The 21,530-nt window shown below is 36.0% G+C and overlaps 1 protein-coding gene across 2 annotated transcripts in view; it reads left to right on the top strand.

Moving 5' to 3' along the window:
- Positions 1–12,752: 12,752 nt before the first annotated feature.
- Positions 12,753–21,530, top strand: part of ADAMTS7 (ADAM metallopeptidase with thrombospondin type 1 motif 7) — a 163,544-nt gene continuing 154,766 nt past the window's right edge. For both annotated transcript variants that reach the window (XM_053718476.1, XM_053718475.1), the window contains exon 1: positions 12,753–13,149. In XM_053718476.1, the coding sequence (XP_053574451.1) occupies positions 13,053–13,149 (97 nt within the window). In that variant the 5' untranslated portion in view covers positions 12,753–13,052. The remainder of the gene's footprint in view (positions 13,150–21,530) is intronic.

The raw sequence follows: 21,530 nt of genomic DNA, 5'->3' as shown, positions 1-21,530 counted from the left end.
GTACCCCTATAATGTATAGGGTAAAAGTCAGATGAGGGTTTAAACCCACTGAACTCATTTACAGAATGCTGGTCCTGATCAATATGACCTTCAATAGACAAAGCATTAAGGGTGGTAATGTCACAAGCATCCTTAAAAGAGGTACAGTTAACTTCGCATACTTCAGGTATCCCAACTCCAACCCTAGTTTCCTCCTCCAATGGTGATTCCCTAAAAAATTTCTGTAAAGTTAAGTTCCTTATCAATTTATTTAGATCTAACATAGTCTCAAAAACATTAAACATATTAGTAGGTGCAAAGTTGAGACCCAGGCTCAGCACATTAAGATGTTCTTTAGTGAGTATTCTAGATGAAAGGTTTATTACATTGTTTATTTGTATTTCGTGTTGGTCCTGTTCCCTCTTACTGGGTACCTTATTTGCTCGTGACCTATACCTGTTTTTTCTGATGCTATGTGAAAAACCTTATCAAATTCTGCTTTATCTTGGTTTGCCTGACCAGATTGTTTAGCATGTTGACTCATCACATATTTAGAGCCTTTGCTGCTAGCTGCTGCTTGTGGCACTATCGCCTTCTGTCTCGCTCCCTGATCATCATTATATATAACTACTTGTGAGTCTGGAGTCTGAAAATTAACACTATGATGTATACTGGGCTTTAAGATACCAGTCTGTGTGCTCTGACCCTGATTACTTTCTTCTTGTTGTTTTAATACTTCTGAACTCTTATTGCTTTCAGAATGGGGTACAGGTGTAAGTGTATTACTTGGAGACCTATTATGTCTATTGCTACTCCTATTCCTACTCCTGGATCTACCCCTATTCTGCGATCTCCTTGTGTTTGTTCTATCTGTCTTGTTCCAAACATAAACATTCTTATTGTCGAAATCTGTTTTATCTCTCACATATTTTGTGTGCTTTAAATTCAAGACAGAAGTTTTAATCTCAGTAAGAGATGTTTTCAAAATATTATCAAACTTAGGGAAATCTATCTCATTTTTTCTGCTATTCATTTCAATTTGCAGTACCCCAATTTCCTCTCTTACTGTTGTTAGCAATTTAACTTTATATGATATCAAATGTAACATTAATCGAACTGAACACTCAGTGAGAATACTATTCCAGGTTTCAATAAATTCCTCATCTTGAACTTCAAAGGTTGGAAACTTATTGAGCCTAAGTCCTCTTGGTATCATATTTAATTTCAGGTATCTTTCAAAAGTCCAAATATCATATTGCAATTTAATTTCCTTATTTGGAAGGGTACGGAAGATGAGTTGAACAATTTCATTTCCGTGATCAATAATAATGATGTGGGTTTGAACTTTACCTTCGAACATCACAAAGAGAGCACTTGCTTCTTAGACTTGACTTTGACTGGTACTGGAATTGGGCGCATAGTATGTGACACATATCGCAAGCCAATAACACGCAACACACTTTTGCATGCTAGGAGTTGCCATCCTCCACATGTACCCTTTTCAGTGGCTAAGGGACAATTTATAAGGTTAAAGAGAAATTGTACGGAGGATGGAGCTTTTAGCATGCAAAGTGAGGATTTGAGAAAAAGACTCAAAGAGAGAGGCTATGCAGATACTATCCTGGATAAAGCACAGGGGCAGGTAGCCAGGATAGATAGGAAGAAATTGCTCAATACAAGAAAGAGAACAGATAACATCAACCCAGTGAAAAAGAGAGAGTCTTATTTTGTCACTGAGTACAGCGCCCAATACAGAGATATTTGTAGAATAGTGAAAAAACACTTTAAAATGTTGGCAGCAGACGATGGTCTAGTAGAGTGTGTGGACAGAGGCCTAAAATGTTCATATAGGAAATGTAGAACTTTGGGTAACATTCTGTCCCCTTCTTGTTTACCGAAATCTAATAGAAAGTCTGAGAGCTCGTGGATACAACACAAAGGGCTATATAAGTGTGGTAAACGTAAATGCAGACCTTGTGAATACGCAATATTTTCTGACAGCTTCCATTCGACTAGTACAGGAGAAACATTTAAGATTGATACATGTCTCAACTGTACCACTACTTATGTTATTTATTTAATAACATGTATAGAGTGTTCCCTACAGTATGTAGGACTAACCTCAAATGATGCCAACACGAGAATTAGGAACCATTTATCCACGATCAGTTCAGGAACAGCAACAACCCCTCTTGTCCAGCACTTTGCTAAAAGGCACAATAAGACTTTGACCACTTTTCGCTGGCAGGCTATTGAAAGGGTGGCTACCCCCCCCTAGGGGAGGGGACAGAGATAAATTGCTGGGCAAGAGGGAGATGTTCTGGATATTTAGATTGGGCACCAGAGTCCCCTCAGGTTTGAACTCTGAGTTTGACTTAATTAACTATTGGAAATAGATTTCTTCCAATCTTTCTTAATTTGTGTTACTGTAAGGAATGTGGATTTGGTGTGGTATATACTTAAACAAAGACAGGATAATCCTGAATGAATACATTTGATCTTATTAGTTGATTCATTAACTACATACCAAGTCCGGATTCATTGCTGTATTTGGTGTTTCAAAAACACTTTACACTTTTTTCATGGAATTTTCATACATTCTTTATCTACACATTTGGATGCAATAAGTTTTTTTTTTAATATATCTTTAATGAAGGAATTGTATGGTTACAACTTTTTCTACTATCTACTAAGGTTTTTTATTATTAATATACAAGATATTAGAACTGCTGCTATCCATCTAGTTATCATTCATTCTTATTGTAACGTTAGTCTGGCTAAGTGTTTAAGTTTGAATTTATATCAAATGTAATAGACGCAATTTTGTTAGAATTATGTTCCTCCAGTTAAGAGTTCTATCCTATTAGATTTAATCAAGATTGTATTGTAAGTTATTAATAAATAATAAGGAGGAGTGACAATTTTCAACATGATTTTATTGCAACCAATGAGAATTTAGAGAAGGGTACTAAATGTCTAACACAGGTGTGCCCATTAGCTATGATTACGGCTGTGTGCCGAAACATGTCAGCTATTTGTTCTCATGTTTGATTTTTGTTTTTTGTTCTATTTTTATGCTGATACCCCCATGTTTTAATGAGTGTGACTACACTTGAATAAAGTTTATGTTTTTACCGCTATTTTGCTCTTTTTGCTGAAAACTTTGGGCTTGTATATATATATATATATATATATATATATATAAAAAATATGGAATAGTTGAATGCTCACTCTGTGAACTTAAAAAACACAATGACCTTTATTTGAAGGTAACTATAACAAAATATTACTGACAGTATCTTGATTTAATTGTTTCTTAATCTCATTAGAATAATAGCAGTAATCCAAGATAACAATAGCTCCACCCTTGTCTGCTGGATGAATGACTATACTTGATCACTTAAAGATCCGTAAAGTTCCTGAACAAATTTTGGTAATAAGGGGTGGTTGTGTCATTTAGTATTACCACTCCTAGGATATAATTGTAGAGGATAACCTTTGTAGCACTATTATGTGTAGAGCACTACTGCGCTATCTTGACATATAGTTAGCCATCTTGATCTTATATGGCATTATTTTACTATATTTTAGCGCTCCCACATTATCCAACAGTGACATCCTTCTTAGTGATATTAAAGTGCCCTAAAGGACAGCCTTAGAGTTAGCTCACCCATACTAATTGCTAATAATATCTTTATTTTCACTTAGTGCATCTGCGCTATTGAATAGTGCTATTTATGTTGTGTGCTTATTGCACTATATTCACATAAGGTTTTTTCTACCTATAACGCGTTTTAGCGGTATAGTTCTTTTGGTGCACTAATTATACTGTTTAATCATCAGTTTACATGTTTGAAGTGTTAGGGAGCCTATCACTATTTAGTTTACACTTTTAGGACTTTCTATGCTTGCTTTGTATTCACTTATGGTTGGTCAGAGGAACAAGCATGCTGGCCCTGAAACATCACTAACATTTTGTAATAGTTACCTTTAAATAAAGGTCATTTTGTTTAAGTTCAGAAAGTGTGCATTCAACTATTAATATTTTAAACTGTTTCACATCGGTTTACTTTATACTGTTGGTATTCTTTATTGGAGAGCATATGTAGGTAGACTCAGGAGCATTCACATATCTGGGACACTATATGACATTAGTTTTGCAACTGCTTCTAACAATGTTATATACTTTTAAACACTAGATGGCAGCAGTGTATGCACAATGCATTTCATTGTTAAAGGGATATGAAACCAATTTTTTTTTCTTTCATTATTCAGATAGAGCAAGCAATTTTAAGCAACGTTCTAATTTACTCCAATTATCAAATGTTCTTTGTTCTCTTGGTATCTTTATTTGAAAGTAACAAAAGACCCCTAGAAATCTCTAGGGAAGGTGGGGTAATTATAACCACCCTATAACCTCCTTAAAAAAGCCTATGTAAGTTAAGACAGGTAATGCCTAATGCCACTATAATATGATTTAGAAAAACAAAAGGATGAAAGGAAGCATTTTAGTGTGTGGAGTATAGGTAAATTAAAATTTAACATTTAATAAGGAATATAAAATAAATGTGGACCATGCCACCAAATAGTTAAAAAATAATTTAAAAAATTACAAAAACATAATTTATGTAAGAACTTACCTGATAAATTAATTTATTTCATATTGGCAAGAGTCCATGAGCTAGTGACGTATGGGATATACAATCCTACCAGGAGGGGCAAAGTTTCCCAAACCTCAAAATGCCTATAAATACACCCCTCACCACACCCACAATTCACTTTCATGAATAGCCAAATAGTGGGGTGATAAAGAAAGGAGTAAAAAGCATAAACAAAGGAATTTGGCAATAATTGTGCTTTATACAAAAAAATCATAACCACCATAAAAAGGGTGGGCCTCATGGACTCTTGCCAATATGAAAGAAATGAATTTATCAGGTAAGTTCTTACATAAATTATGTTTTCTTTCATGTAATTAACAAGAGTCCATGAGCTAGTGACTTATGGGATAGCAATACCCAAGATGTGGAACTCCACGCAAGAGTCACTAGAGAGGGAGGGATAAAAATAAAAACCGCAATTTTCCGCTGAAAAAATTAATCCACAACCCAAAAAATAAGTTTATTTTCATAAATGAAAGGAAAAAACTTAAATCGAAAGCAGAAGAATCAAACTGAAACAGCTGCCCGAAGAACTTTTCTACCAAAAACTGCGGTAGAATTTAGTAAATGTATGTAAAGAAGACCAAGTTGCTGCTTTGCAAATCTGATCAACTGAAGCTTCATTCTTAAAAGCCCACGAAGTAGAGACTGATCTAGTAGCATAAGCTGTAATTCTCTGAGGCGGGGCTTGACCCGACTCCAAATAAGCTTGATGAATCAAAAACTTTAAACACGAAGCCAAGGAAACAGCAGAAGCCTTCTGACCTTTCCTAGAACCAGAAAAGATAACAAATAGACTAGAAGTCTTCCTGAAATCTTTAGTAGCGTCAACATAATATTTCAAAGCTCTTACCACATCCAAAGAATGTAAGGATCTCTCCAAAGAATTCTTAGGATTAGGACACAAGGAAGGAACAACAATTTCTCCATTAATGTTGTTAGAATTCACAACCTTAAGTAAGAATTTAAATGAAGTCCGCAAAACCACCTTATCCTGATGAAAAATCAGAAAAGGAAATTCACAAGAGAGAGCGGATAATTCATAAACTCTTCTAGCAGAAGAGATGGCCAAAAGAAACAACACTTTCCAAGAAAGTAGTTTAATGCCCAAAGAATGCATAGGCTCAAACGGAGGAGCCTGTAAAGCCTTCCAAACTAAATTAAGAGAGATTGATTTAATGACAGGCTTGATACGAACCAAAACCTGCACAAAACAATGAATATCAGGAAGTTTAGCAATCTTTCTGTGAAATAAAACAGAAAGAGCAGAGATTTGTCCTTTTAAGGAACTTGCAGACAAACCTTTATCCAAACCATCCTGAAGAAACTGTAAAATTATATGAATTCTAAAAGAATGCCAAGAGAATTTATGAGAACACCATGAAATGTAAGTCTTCCAAACTCGATAATAAATCTTTCTAGAAACAGATTTACGAGCCTGTAACATAGTATTAATCACTGAGTCAGAGAAACCTCTATGACTAAGCACTAATCATCCAATCTCCATACCTTCAAATTTAATGATTTGAGATCCTGATGGAAAAACAGACCTTGAGATAGAAGGTCTGGCCTTAGTGGAAGTGGCCAAGGTTGGCAACTGGATATTCGGAAAAGATCCGCATACCAAAACTTATGAGGCCATGCTGGAGCTACCACCAGCACAAACAATTGCTCCATGATGATCTTGGAGATCACTCTTGGAAGAAGAACTAGAGACGGGAAAATATAAGCAGGTTGATAACACCAAGGAAGTGTCAATGCATCTACTGCTTCTGCCTGGGGATCCCTGGACCTGGACAGGTACCTGGGAAGTTTTTTGTTTAGATGAGATGCCATCAGATCTATTTCTGGAAGCCCCCACATCTGAACAATTTGAGAAAACACATCTGCATGGAGAGACCATTCTCCCAGATGTAAAGTCTCATGACTGAGGTAATCCACTTCCCAATTGTCTATACCTAGGATATAAACCGCAGAAATTAGACAGGAGCTGGGTTCCGCCCAAACAAGTATCCAAGATACTTCTTTCATAGCTTGAGGACTGTGAGTCCCACCCTGATGATTGACATATGCCACAGTTGTGACATTGTCTGTCTGAAAACAAATGAACGGTTCTCTCTTCAACAGAGGCCAAAATTGAAGAGCCCTGAGAATCGCACGGAGTTCCAAAATATTGATCGTAATCTCGCCTCTTGAGATTTGCAAACTCCTTGTGCTGTCAGAGATCCCCAAACAGCTCCCCAACCTGAAAGACTCGCATCTGTTGTGATCACAGTCCAGGTTGGACGGACGAAAGAGGCCCCTAAAATTATACGATGGTGATCTAACCACCAAGTCAGAGAAAGTCAAACATTGGGATTTAAGGATATTAATTGTGATATCCTTGTATAATCCCTGCACCATTGGTTCAGCATACAAAGCTGGAGAGGTCTCAAATGAAAACGAGCAAAGGGGATCGCGTCCGATGCTGCAGTCATGAGACCTAAAACTTCCATGCACATAGCTACTGAAGGGAATGACAGAGACTGAAGGTTCCGACAGGCTGCAACCAATTTCAAACGTCTCTTGTCTGTTAGAGACAAAGTCATGGACACTGAATATATCTGGAAACCTAAAAAGCTTAGCCTTGTCTGAGGAATCAAAGAACTTTTTGGTAAATTGATCCTCCAACCAAAATAATAAATGCTGGAGGTGTGGATATGTTAAAAGCAATATGGGACATATGTGGTGGTGGTGGTATCTAATAATCTCTACATATTGGTTAAATGTGATTACAGAAATAGAAAAGGCACTCAATGTAACTCTCCCTATGGAAACCCAATCTGGATTTTTTTTTTTATTAATATTTTTATTGAGGAATCAAAATAGAACCTACATATGCATACAACATTCTATACATGAAAGAGAGAGAAAAGAACAAATAAGTTTACTTCAGTACAAAGTCCAGTTACATGGTTACACAATCTAACATTGTGATATTATTATAAACATTGGTGCAAATTAAAATAATGCTCAACATTTTATAAGGTATAAGTATTCAAATGTAATAACATGTCACCCACCACTATAGATAACTGACTCTCTTGGGTCTTTATATATAACATCTTGATATATTGTGGGGATTATGTGAAAGAAAAATAAAGGAAAATTAAATAGGGCCATTCTTAGACCCAAAATGTAGTGATAAGCATAAGCAGCTGGTATATACTCCTCAACACCTATCAAAGAAAATTAAGCCGCAGATAAAAGAAAAACAAGAATTGTACATAAAACTAGCAAAATAGAGATTAACCATGTGTGGCTTTATAAAATACAGGATAAGGTTAATAAACATATTAAAATAATTATCATTGAGAGAGGGGCTAGATTAAATTATAAAGCGTATTTAGCACATTCCGGTCAAATCAGGGGGAATACACTGAAAGTTGTATAGTAAGATCATCGGCCCTTCTCAGTCCCTGTCTCGGCCACAGACAGAGGAACTAAAATAGGCCCATCAAATACTACAACTCATGAAAGTATACATACTTAGATGGAATATGAGAGTTTCTTCCTCTCCTTTAAATAAAAATAGCAGGGGGGGATTACATGGACAGTCTACAATAGAATTTTTATTGTTTTAAAATATACATAATCCCTTTATTACTCATTCCACAGTTTTGCATAACCCTTAAACCAACACAGTTATATTAATAATTAATATACTTTTTACCTCTGTGATAACCTTGTATCTAAGCATCTTCTGACAGCCCCCTGATCACATGACTGTGACTATTTATTATCTATTGACTTGCATTTAGTACTGTGTCGTGCTAATAACTTCTCAGGCGTGAACACATTGTTATCTATATGGCCCACATGAATTAGCAGTCTTCTTTTGTGAAAAGCAAATAAAAAGCATGTGATTAAGAGGCTGTCTATAGAGTATTAGAAACAGGCAGAAATTAAGTGGTTTAAATGTTATAAAGTATATTAATCTAACAATGTTGGTTGTGCAAAGCTGGGGAATGGGTAGTAAAGGCGTTATCTATCTTTTTAAACAATAACAATTTTAGTGTAGCTGGTTCCTTTAAGTTATATTATATAAATTAAGTTATAATGAAATTGTTTTAGTCACATTGCACTGGGAACTAGCTATGTACCTGTATCCTGGATTTTGAGCTATTACCATATATAAACTACCTTCTTCCCCTCTATCCATTTAACCTTATATTTGCAAAATGTTTAGCTAAATAAGTATTTATATCTCATGAAAATAAAGATAGATTCTAAAAAAAAAAATGGAATTACAACATACAATAAACATAGAAACATAACCTTGTCATATGAATAGAACCACATAAACTGTAAATATAACTTAATTTCTGGACAACAGAGAGACAGCGATTGTCGTATGTTCTCTCTAGCCCAACTCAGCTTTAAAGGCTAATATTACCCAAGCTGTGTGATTTTTAAGTGCTTAAGGGGTAAGGTGAATAGTGCAACATCTGTACATGACAGCGATCCCACGTGAGTGATATTGTCAGAGGATTCTGATTGTACAACATATTCCTGTAAATTCACAACACCAGTCTTAACATTAGAAAAAATCCCAGACAATGTTGAACGCATTATTTCAGGTAGGGCCTGCAGGCTATGTCTAGCAAATCCGTCCCCAGGCCCGGATGGAGTTTTTTTGTTAGCAAAGCAAGTAGAATTAACTTATTGGACCCCATGAAACAAGGAACTGAAAGATCCCGGTGCGGCTGCATCTGGTGTAGCAAATGGGCTGTAAGACATATCCGATCTTCTTGCGTCATTGGTAAGACATATGTATGCTCCAGTGCTCTGTTATTGGCGCACTCAGCACTTAGGCCGCACTCACCCTTCTTGTTGCTGGTGAAGTCCGGTTCACAACTCTCCGCTATCAGCAGTTGTATTAGAGATTTTTTTTACTTCCACATTATAGCTGGACAAACATTTTTGTATGAATGGAGTATTTTGTGTTAGCAAACAAGGACCCGAAAGATCCCGGTGCAGCTGTGTCTGGTTGATTAATGTAGCAGATGGGCAGCAAGATCTACTCAGTGCATCTTTAGGCAGCATCCAATGCTCTTGCTTAGCTGGTAAGACATATATATATATATATATATATATATATATATGCTCCATTACTTTGTTATCTGCATACTCAGTGCCTAGGCCAAGCTTACCCCTCTTGTCGCTAATAAAATACCAGTTCACAACTCCGCTCTATCATCTGTTATAATGGAGGTTCTTCGACTTCCACATTGCAGCTGGGCAAACATTTTTGCATGATGTGTAGTAGAAGACTTTCTAGTTTAGTTAAGCGGTCCTCTATGGTCTGTGATGTCACATCATCTATTATGGCCACCATTATAGTGATCTTTTCTTCACAATTTTGTTTATCTGCTGAGTTAGACAAAGATGTCTTTTGTTCTCCATTGTTGAAGATAGATATAAATAGTCAGTCCCAAGTAGACTACACAGGGAACCCGGATTGCCCGGGAGGTGGTTACTGCCTATATAGGAGCCGCTGCTCTAGGCCTATTACTTCCAATCCGTGGCACCAATGCCATTAAAGCAGCATATAAAGACACATAGCCGATCTCTCTGAGAAAGGCAATAGTATTTTATTTATTTTTTTAAAAATCTATTGTGGATGCTGTTGCAAAGTTCCGTTAATTGGCAGATTATGGAGTTATCCTCTGGAGCTCTTCGGAAATGTGTCCTACCTGGAACGCTCTACGGACACGCTCCCTAGAAAAATTACCCAAAATGCCCTATATGCTGAATGATGTCCATTTTCTTGTTGCTAAAAACTGGAAGTGTAAAGAGTCTTCTTCAGTAGGAGGAAAAATATATCAGAACTGATAGACCCTGAGGAATTTTATTTTAGGAAAAAAGTCTAGAGATACTTATATCTTAAAGGAAACATACTTTTTGCACTCAATAATTGAACTAGCATATACATGGTTTAAGGCCCTTTAAAGCATAATTGATTGTATAGTTTTTACATAATTTACATAGATAAGGTGGGGGATCACCAACAAATTGGAATTTATGGGCAACAACTTTAGTGGACTCTGTTTTGTTATACTTAGATTTAATATTATATTTCATATAATGTTTTTATACTATTTTAAAATGATGCAGCTGGTTATTTACTACTTTCCTTGATGAGACTTTGATGCTTTGATCTTTAATAAAGCTGTAATAATATATATATATATATATATATATATATATATATATATATATATATGTGGCTCCATTGATTAGAATGAAGAGTGATGCCCTGCTATTGGCTGTGGTGAGGGGCAGGTACTGTACAAATCTTTATAAAGTATGTAATTTTCAAGTTGGGGTAAATTATTCCTTTTTTTTAATTAATTCTACGTGATTGTTATTGCAATATAAAATGTTTATGTGTAATAAAAACACTGTGCAATATATTTCTATAAAAAAATTTTTACCCCCTCTTCTGTACTTTAACTCTAATAATGTGCGTAATTTTACCCCCATATACTTTTCAGGAATTTAATTTAAACTACATCTCCTTTAATAATATTTTTTTTAAAAATGAATAAAGGAAATCTTTTGAATTAATTCTACAGGTCAGGCTCTGGTGTATTTAGTTGTAATGTTTAAAGTGACATTAAACCCTTTTTTCAGTATTTGGTTAGAACATGCATTTTTTAACAACTTTCCAATTTACTTCTGTTATCAAATTTCCTTCATTCCTTTGATATTCTGTCCTGAAGAAGCAGCTCCCACTAGTATAGGGTATTTACATATTTGTTTTCAAGAATGGAAGAGAATAAAGTACACTTGAAAACAGAAGTGAATTTAAAAGTGTCTTAAAATGACATGCGCTACCTAAATCATGCAAGTATAATTTTGACTTTCCTATCCCTATTTCAGGAAACTCAAAATTAAACTTGCCTTATTCAGATAAAGCATATTTTCAAATGTACTTCATTATCTTAGTATCCCTTGTTGAAAAAGAATACACACATATCCTACTCTAGTGGAAGCTAGCTTCTGATTGGTGCCTGGCTGCATACATTTGTCTCTTATGATTGGCTAACTAGATGTGTTCACCTAGCTGTCAGTAGTACAATTTTGTTCCTTCAGCAAAGGATAACAAGATAATGAAGCAAATTTGATAATAGAAGTAAATTTGAAAGTTGTTCTAAATTGTATGTTTTATCTAACTCATGAAAGAAAAATTTGGGGTTTCCTACACCTTTAAGCATATTCTGCAAGTCTATAGAATTGTAACAATAAAAAAGATGACTTAGAATTGATACAAAAAAGGTCCTGCTCATTTAAGTGAAACATGAATTCGTTATGGATTATGTACGATGAAACTCACAACCCTGGAAAATATGTGTTCAGCATAATTATATTTTTATCCTTGCCTGCAAAAGAAGTCTTGACAAAATATTGCTAAATGTAGCGGTCTTATGTTCGGATCATACGTGTAGACTGCTAATTGCAACATTAAATGATCTGTATAATTGTCAATTTCACAAATCTGGATTTTTCCAAAACGCGTACTGGAGCCTTTGAGATGGAAAAAAAAAATACATTAGATTAGAGTATCTAAGCACATCCCTATAATTTGAAAGATTTTGTAATTATACACTAATTTGTAACAATGTGTGGTTTGCAAACTAGATTTTGGTCACCTGCTGTTGCAAACTTTTTCCCGCAGGGGGCGACAAAGAGCCCAGCAAGACAGCCCCATGTTTGCACCCAGATGTGTGCTGCTGGAAATATGCACCCGAAAACAATAAAAAATGACAATAAATAATTGTGTTTCTCAACACAAGAGGGAAATTATATGAAATAAAAACAGAGAAAGAAAAGAAAATTAGGGCCACTAGAAGAAAAGGCAGCATATATGATGGGGTGGGGGGGGGGAGTTATATGAGAGGCAGTGCTGTAGCGGGGGATATGCAGTGAGAAAAGAATAAAAGGCAGAAGTACTATAAAGGGGCAGGCCTGGTATAGAGGGGGGCAGTGCAAGAGGAGGGGAGAAGTGGGGGAGTGCAGGAGGAGGGTCTGTGAAGTTTGGAGTTCAGAACAAGAAACAGATGAAAAGAGACAAAGAGTTGGAGAATCCCACGGATGCTGAACACAGGCTGTCACTGGGGAGAGGTACAGGGAGGCAGGCTGTGTGTCAAGGACAAACACACCAGCCGGGTGATAAGGGACAGAAACAGCCTCTTTGACAAGGGACAGAGACAACGAGGAATGATCCCTCCCATTGTACATACTGCAAGCACACAGACCCCCCACACACTGCACACACCATTGTCACTATCTCAGGCTGCTCTAACATAGCACACAATTTATCAGCTGCTGGACCAGTCTATCTCCCCGGACCATCTAATGACATTCTGAATGACCCCTGAACCGTGGTTGTTATTGACCTCCAAAATGTTGCTGCCGCTGGTTCTCTTCTGCATTGTACCCCTGGATGTGGCCCCTCTGGTGTCAGGTCAGTTATATTCCAGCACCCTGCAAAACAATACAATAAAGCACTCAGTTCTGCCCTTATTAATATCTCTCCTTTCTTGATCCCCATCTTTTCATCTTCCTTTCCTAAAAACACTGGCTGTGCTGTTAGGTGCAAACTAATTGCAGAAGTCTTGGATCTTATTGTTTTCCACCATTATCATTTCATATTTTGGAAATCAGTAAAATGTACAGTGGATAAAATGAATTATAAAGAGTTAACAGTGGAGCAAACCCCCTCCCTTATTCAGGATCTACCCACACTGCACTTGGGAGAGTAATCACTTAACTCATTCAGAACTTGCTGTCAGCAAAGAACAAGAGGATTTTCCTATTGTTTAGTAAAGGCTAAATATATCATTTGCAGTGCATGGTAACCAATACACATACAAAAAACTCTGCATACATTATTGCTATTCAGGAACTGGAACATTTGTTTTAACTGAGTGATGATGTCTTTGTGAATCTGGCCAATTGTTTTCATTAAATTCTGACACAAAGTGCTCATTGGATATATTACATAAGTAGTTAAAATATTGCTTTGCTGTGGGACATACAATTAAGAATGGTAGAATTAAGTAGAATATATAGGCAACATTACCCAATGTGTGCAATTTATTAGATCTAAGATGAGTAATTGCTCAAAGAAACCCCACAAGCAATTTGGTATTACTTTATTTATATATTTGGCCATCAGCCATGATGTCTGTGGAATTTATAGCTTCTGTCTTTGACACAGCAGTTTTAAGAGTCAGTTGGGAATAACTGGATTATATTAAACCTCTTCATGTTATAGAAATTTACAAACTAATCTTGATTTTTGTACATACTGCCCCTGTATAAATATAGATACCCTGAATTCTGCCTGGTATACAAATGCACTGTGCTCTCCTGGTCTGGTATATATACAGACAATTTTGTTTAGTAGGACTATATATATATATATATATATATATATATATATATATATATATATATATATATATATATATATTCTATATTTAATGTATGCAATGTGTTCTGCTTGGTGTATAGATTCAATATTCTCTTCTTAGCAGAGACACAAACTGCCCTGTTTTGTATAAATACTCACAACTCTGTTTAGTAAGGGTATATTCTTCTCTGTTTTCTATACAGATGAACTTTACTCTGCTTACTATAGATACACACAACTTTGTCATAGATGTTCTCTCTACTTTGCTTGCTATATACATTTACTGTGTTTTACTTAGTATGGGTATAGACAGCTCTGCATATTATATTCTTGCTGCTCTGCTTGGTTTATTGATTTAGTGCAAACAGATATATACTGCTATGCATATCTACGTACACACACATACATACATAAATTGTGTGTATAAAAGAAGCAGTGTAATCTATAGTTATATATTGTTTAGTTTATCAAAATATACTTATGTATTTAAACTTATAAAATAAAATACCTTCATAGAACACATAGAATGTTTCCAGTTACATTTTTTTTCTTCATTTTATTTTGATTTTCTATTAAAAGGACAGGAAACCCCAACATGTTCTTTCATGATTCGGATAGAACATAATATTTTAATCAACTTTCCAATTACCTTCATTCTCTAGGCATCCTTTGTTGAAGGAACAAAGGCATCTAGCTGAACACATCTGGTTAGCCAATCCCAAGAGACAAATGTGTGCAGGCACCAATCAGCAGCTAGCTCCCACTAGTGTAGGATATATGCATATTCTTTTTCAACAAGGGTTTCTTAGAGAACAAAGCACATATGGAAATAGAATTAGTGTCTTAAAATTACACGCTCTATCTGAATCATACAAGTTTAATGTTGGGTTTAATATCCTTTTAAGATTAATGTCATTGCAGATTAAGCTATTCTCATTTTTTACACCTTGCATATGTGACAGTGAGCTCTGGACACCCTTTTTTCAAAACATTCCAAGCTTGAAACAATTCATAGGTACTGTAAATTCTGTAGAACATTGCAGGTGTTGATTCCATTGCACGTGTGCACACTGAATTCCCAGAGGAACATGATATGTATGAGCACAAAGGGTGTTTATTCAGGGCAGTGGGAGGAAGGGGAATGAGAAAGATCAAATGAGTCCAATAGTTAAACTAGAAAGAGTGCGATAGACAAGAACAAAGAAAGATTTTGTCCAAGATTTATTTTTATCCTAATTTCTGTAATATCTCATCATGGACCCCTCAACTCTATTTGTATTTCTGATCAGGTATTGGCAATTTATGAACAGGTGCCTCTCACATCTGTTGTTGTAAAACTGAGCAATGATCCCTTGTCTGTATCTACACCAATACAATCTGAACATAGACCCTGTGCTTGTTATATATTGTACTCATTTTATTATGAATATGAAAGAGCATGCTAAAAAAATATTTTTTTTGCATGAAGAACGGTTAAAGAGACAATGTACTAGAGCAAGCAGCTGATATCAGTGGCAGGAATAAGTTTTCAAATGGGCTGGACTCTCTATCTCCAACCCCACTTTGGAGTTGATTTCTGCTGCTACCTCTTGTGTCTAGCTTTTATATAGCCAGTACTACAGTTCTGACATTTTCATCATAGGTGACAGGTTAAATAAGCAAAATAGCTATTTCAAATGACAAAATAAAGGTAAATGATCTATTTCTATACATTATTACCCTCCAGATGGTAAAATGGATCAATTTGGACACATTAAAAGGGATAACATTTTACAGGACAATGTCCCTTTAAAGGGTAAGTCTACTTGTTTAAAAAGATAGATAGTCCCTTTATTACCCATTCCGCAGTTTTGCATAACAGACCCTGTTAATACTTTTTACATCAATGATTACCTGTATCTAAGCCCCATGCAGACTGCCCCTTATCTCAAGGCTTTTTACAATCTTGCATTTTAGCCAATCAGTGCTGGTTCTTGCATAACCATTATCATTCTCCACGGGAGTGAGCACAACCTTATCAAGTAGACTGTCTCTTTAAGTTATCTCTTGGTAATATTTGGGCAGATAACTGTGTCTATGATTGTAAAACTTTCTAAGGGACCTGTCAACTGTATCTGTAGTGTCTGATCAAGGACACCACATATGTATCTGTACAATAAATATCTGAGTAGGGATGTACTAGTCTCCTGACTCTCCTGACTTGTATCAGTAATTTGTTAGCAGATACTTTTATTTGTATCTTCTGGAGTAATATTAGACCAGAGACCCCTCAGCTACATCTGTAATACCTGAGTATTAATCCCTTATCTGTATCTGTTATAGCTAATAAGTATGGCTTACCTTTATCTGAAATATATAAGCAGGGTTACTTACCTTTATTGGTAACATCTGATCAGGGATGCTTATCTTTACATACATATCACTGTCTATAATATATGATCAGGAACACAAAACATTACATGCTAAAACCCTTCTCTATATATGATTGGAATGCTTACCTTTAGCTGTAATATTGGATAACGGACATTTAGCTTTACATGCTTACCCTTCTATATAATTTATGCTTACCTTTATCAGCAATATCTGATGAGGAATTTTAGTGGGTCAAATTATTGTATTAAAAACAATTTTGCATTTAGCTAGTAACACATTTGTAAAGAAATTTAGCTAAAAACGGATGTATTAGTAATTAGCTTTTAGATGTTTTGATTAGCTTGATGATTGCTTACATGAGCGTTTTTTAAATATTCACTTTATCTATGGATACACACACCAATGATGGTATCTCCTCAGTGGTGAGTTAATAGTGCATGTGCCAAAATATTAATTTAAAAGGGCCCTTTGTATATATTTAAAAAGGGCATAAAATATATACATACAAATGCATATGTACAAACACATGTACACACACATGTGCAAACAGATACATACACATATACACACATACGCATGTACAAACACACATGCATATATACAAACACGTACACACACATATACACATGTACACAAACACATGCACACATGCATATGTACAAACACATGTACACACACACATACATATGTACATACATACACACACACACACATATGTACATACATACACACACATAAGTACACAAACACATGCACACATGAATATGTACGCACATACACATTTACACACGCACACAAACACACATGCACTAATCGAAGGCTCTCTATTCCGGGAAGAACATCTAAGTAGCCTCTTCAATATCCGAAGGTCTCTCCAAAAATTTCAGAACCTCAAATTTTAGAATGAGAGCTGTTTATCTCACTATGCAGATTTTCTGTGATTTCTCTCCATGCCTGACAAGTTTTTGATCATTGGACGCTTACAAAAACAGTGAAGTCCAGGTGGAGCAGTCCAATCTGACGGAGAAGGTGAAAGATGTCAGATAGATTCAGAAAACAAGAGAGTCAGCCTTATGGCTATGAGCTTGGCTTTTCAGGGACCCACGAAACAAGATAATATATTTATACTATTACTTTAATAAGAGCTCCAGTTGTAGAAACTTCGGTGGTGTCCCACATTCATTTGCTGTATGTAAATGGCTGTGTATGTCCTTACACACTAAGGGCTAGATTACAAGTGGAGTGCTAAATGATGTTTTCGGGCGCGCAATAAATTACCAGCCATTACAAGTGGCTGGTTATTGCTACCGCAAGCTCTGGTTAATTTTCTAAAAGTGCCCCAAATGCCCTCAAAATAGAAGGCATTATAGTTTTTTAATTTAAAAAAAATGTAGCTTTGGGGCTTTAAAGTTGACGGGAGTGGGGTGTTAGAAAAAAACAGCACTGAAAAGTGTCTTTATATTGCAGTCTATGGGAGCTGTGTATTCCCAGTAAATATATATGTATATGCTTATTTATATATATATATATATATATATATATATATATTTGTGTTAATATGTGTATATGGCTGAGTATAGGTCAAAATAATTTTCAATCAGTAGAATTTGTAGTGATGAGCTTGTTGTTAGTTGACTGAATTCTGAATAATTGTAGGTAGTTTGCCAAATTGGAGAAGGACATTTTAATGTGAATTCCAAATACAACTTCTGGTAGATTTATACAGTTTTTGCCTTTTGGTCCTTTAGGATCTGAAACCAGGCACATTGTTGAGGGGAGGCTTCTAGGGGTTGAAGCCCCATTTGACCTTGAATACAATTCTAAGTAACTTTCCTTTTGGCAGTTACCAACCACAAAATATAACCATTCCCGTTTGTGATTGCAATCTGTGCAACTTTCCTACGTAAACAGAATTACATGCTACAAAACTGACTTCAGTTTATGGGATTCTAGACAATGTACATAAGGGACAGTGGCTTGGAAATAACTAAAGAGGAGGGTGGAATCTGACTAGGGTATTGAGTTTTGTCTTTGGGCTGTAGCCCAAGATCTTCTTAGAACTTAGCAACGCCCCTGTCTGAACAGTTCTCTTAGTGTTTATTGTGTTGCCTTAAATTGATGACCTTTATGCTGGGGTGGTTGCATTGATACTACTGTGATAATGTCTCACAGCAGCTCTTATGGAGTATTTGAGGTTTATTGTCCACAATGTTGCTGTTCATTGTTAATTTAACTACTAGCAAGTTTTTTGTTTTGTTTTTTAAATAATTCTTATTGAGGTTTAGTTATTGGCATACAAACAATAAATTGTAGCCAAACTCAATTACAATACAATATTTTATTAATTAAACATGTTTTACAAGGACCAATTCAAGACCAATTCAAGAATGAAAGAAGAATCTAGCTGCTTTCAGGGTACAGAAAAAAACAAAAAAATATTGGACAATAATAGAGTTTATGGAAGACATGACAGACAGATTTTGAACCCTCTCTCTAACTCAAAAGGCCACTCTTTTTAATTTAGGATTGATTATATCAAGAGAAGGTAACCTAAAATAAAGGAGACCACTTGTGGATCTCATAACAGAAACCTCAGATTTGTATATTATAGTAAACTGTGGAGCAAATAGCGATTTCTCCATTCCTATTTTAATATAAAATAAAAAGTTTATACTACTAAATACAAAATATTAACAAAATGGTAGACTCAACCAGCTTGAAACCCAGTGCGAGTAGGTATAAATAGGAATTGCAGTACAAGATTTTGGACCACTCATGGACCCCTGAAAAAATATAACATACTCTATATTGGTTACCAGCCAAACCATTAAAGTGAAGGTCCATTTTGATGAATTAGTGCCCGGTTTTTAATAAACCCATTAAAAACAAGGGCACTTTAATTCATTAAAATTGAAATTTCACACAGTTTCTTCAAAAACTTACCTTTTAATCCTGAATGCCGCTCCAGCGATTCCCCTGGCCATCGGAAGCCTCTGAAAATGTCAGAAATGAGAATCAGGCTTTCTCAAATCACAGCTTCCCCCCGGGGGAATCTTGGCCTGATGCAACACTGTGATTGGAGGAAGCAGGATTCATCATTTTGGACCCGCAAAGATGGCTTGCGACGGGCGGAGGAAGTGCTGGAGCGGCTGCCAGGATTAAAAGGTAAGTTTTTGAAGAAAACAGTGAAATGTCAATTTTGATGAATTAAAGTGCCCTTGTTTTTAATAGGTTTATTAAAAACTGGGCACTAATTCATCAAAATGGACCTTCACTTTAAGGGCTAGATTACAAGTAGCGCAGTATCTTTCATTTTTGCGATCATGAAAACTCAGCTAGAGTTAAGATTTTTGTGCTTGTTGGGTTGCGCTTGCATTACAAGTTGAAATTTGTTTTATTTTGCTCAAGCAGTAAACCAACTAGCGCAAAAATCTGAACATTGAATATCGTGTGTGCATTCACAATTTCCCCCATATAAGTCAATGGAGAAAAAAAAGTGGGAAAAAACTAACACTCAAGTATCGCACAAACACGATCGCATTTTCGTAAGTTGCGCTTTCCCAATTTTTTTCTCATATCTTTGAGCCCTTATAACTTTTTTGTGCAATATTTTTGCAACTGTGATCACGAACAGCACTTCTTGTATAAATTGCTAGTCAAGGTGATCATAATCACAAGTAAATTGATACCGCAACACTGCTCTCTGCTCCAGCAGTAAACAATGAATCTTGTGAGTCATTGTTTACATTGGAGCAGAGAGCAGAGGTTTGCGCATGCGCATACTTTACATACTCAGGAGCTCGCTTGTATGTCTATGTAGAAAGCGTCACATCACAAACTCTCTATATCCAGACATTCAATGGGGCGGAGGAAGGCATGGTTACCAGGGTTTTATAAAATATATGTTTTAAATGTTTAGAAGTAATTTAAAAAAAAAAAAATAGCGACTTTAATCTATGGGACATCAGGAATCTAGGAAGTATTGAGGAAGCATGAACTTTACCATCAATTTAAAGCTTGCTGGGGAGGGCTACAAAAGTGAATAAATTAAGCGGCCCCAAAAATATAAGAGACAGATGTTTCTAAGTATAAATTTGAGGTCAAGGTAAAATATGCCTTCTGTAAAAGGGAATATCAGCTTGACGTGTTAGTAGCTAGAAAACACAAGTATATAAGGGCTTCAGAGTTAAGCAACTACCTCTTTATCCAGATGAATTTGACATGATAAGGAAACAAAGTCTTACAGGTGCTGAATGCATATAAAAGCTTTGTGAAAGTGCCAACGAGATTTATATATATAATTTATATATAGAGATCTTTTTAATACTTGGGCCAAATAAATTATCATCACTTTGTGTGTTACGGCCAGGGATAGGCACAGACAAAAGTGCCTATTTATTAATGTGCGAGCGGACATGATCCGATATTGTGGATCATGTCTGCTGCACATCGATAAATGCCGACAGCATACGCTCTCTGCATTTATCATTGCACCAGCAGTTCAGGGGGTGTCAATCAACCCAGTCGTATTCAATCTGGTTGATTCTGGCGATTTCTGTCCGCCGCCTCAGTGCAGGCGGACTGGTTATGGAGCAGCGGTCTTTAAACCGCTGCTTCATAACTTCTGTTTCCGGCGAGAAACACGTGCATCAAGCTCCATACGGAGCTTAAAAAGATATGCCCCAAAGGCTGTGGCAGACATTTTCCAAAGTACACACCTTAGTGAAGGACACCAAGGTATATTTGAAATTAAAAACATTTTATAGTGCTTGCTGTTATTATACTGATGCAGATACCACTGACCCTATAACCAGCCCTCCTCTGGCTATATGCATGCAACAACCGGGAAGCGCTCAAACATTCAAACACTAACTGTGAGTAAAGTCCCCGACGATCAGTGCACTTCACGTAGTCAGACACACCCCCTTGACGTAGTGGTGACGTATTCTCAGAATACTCAGCTGTCCTGGTGTGGAGAAAAGAGCGCTTCCATCCACGCTCAATTAATAGAACAACACCAACAATCAGCGCACCCAGTAAGGCTGAGAAAAGCAAAC

Source organism: Bombina bombina, chromosome 6 (genome assembly GCF_027579735.1).
Source record: "Bombina bombina isolate aBomBom1 chromosome 6, aBomBom1.pri, whole genome shotgun sequence".
In the NCBI taxonomy this organism is placed as follows: Eukaryota; Metazoa; Chordata; class Amphibia; order Anura; family Bombinatoridae; genus Bombina; species Bombina bombina.
The sequence above is the reverse complement of the archived record's forward strand: the minus strand, read 5'-3'. Positions and strand labels throughout refer to the sequence as shown.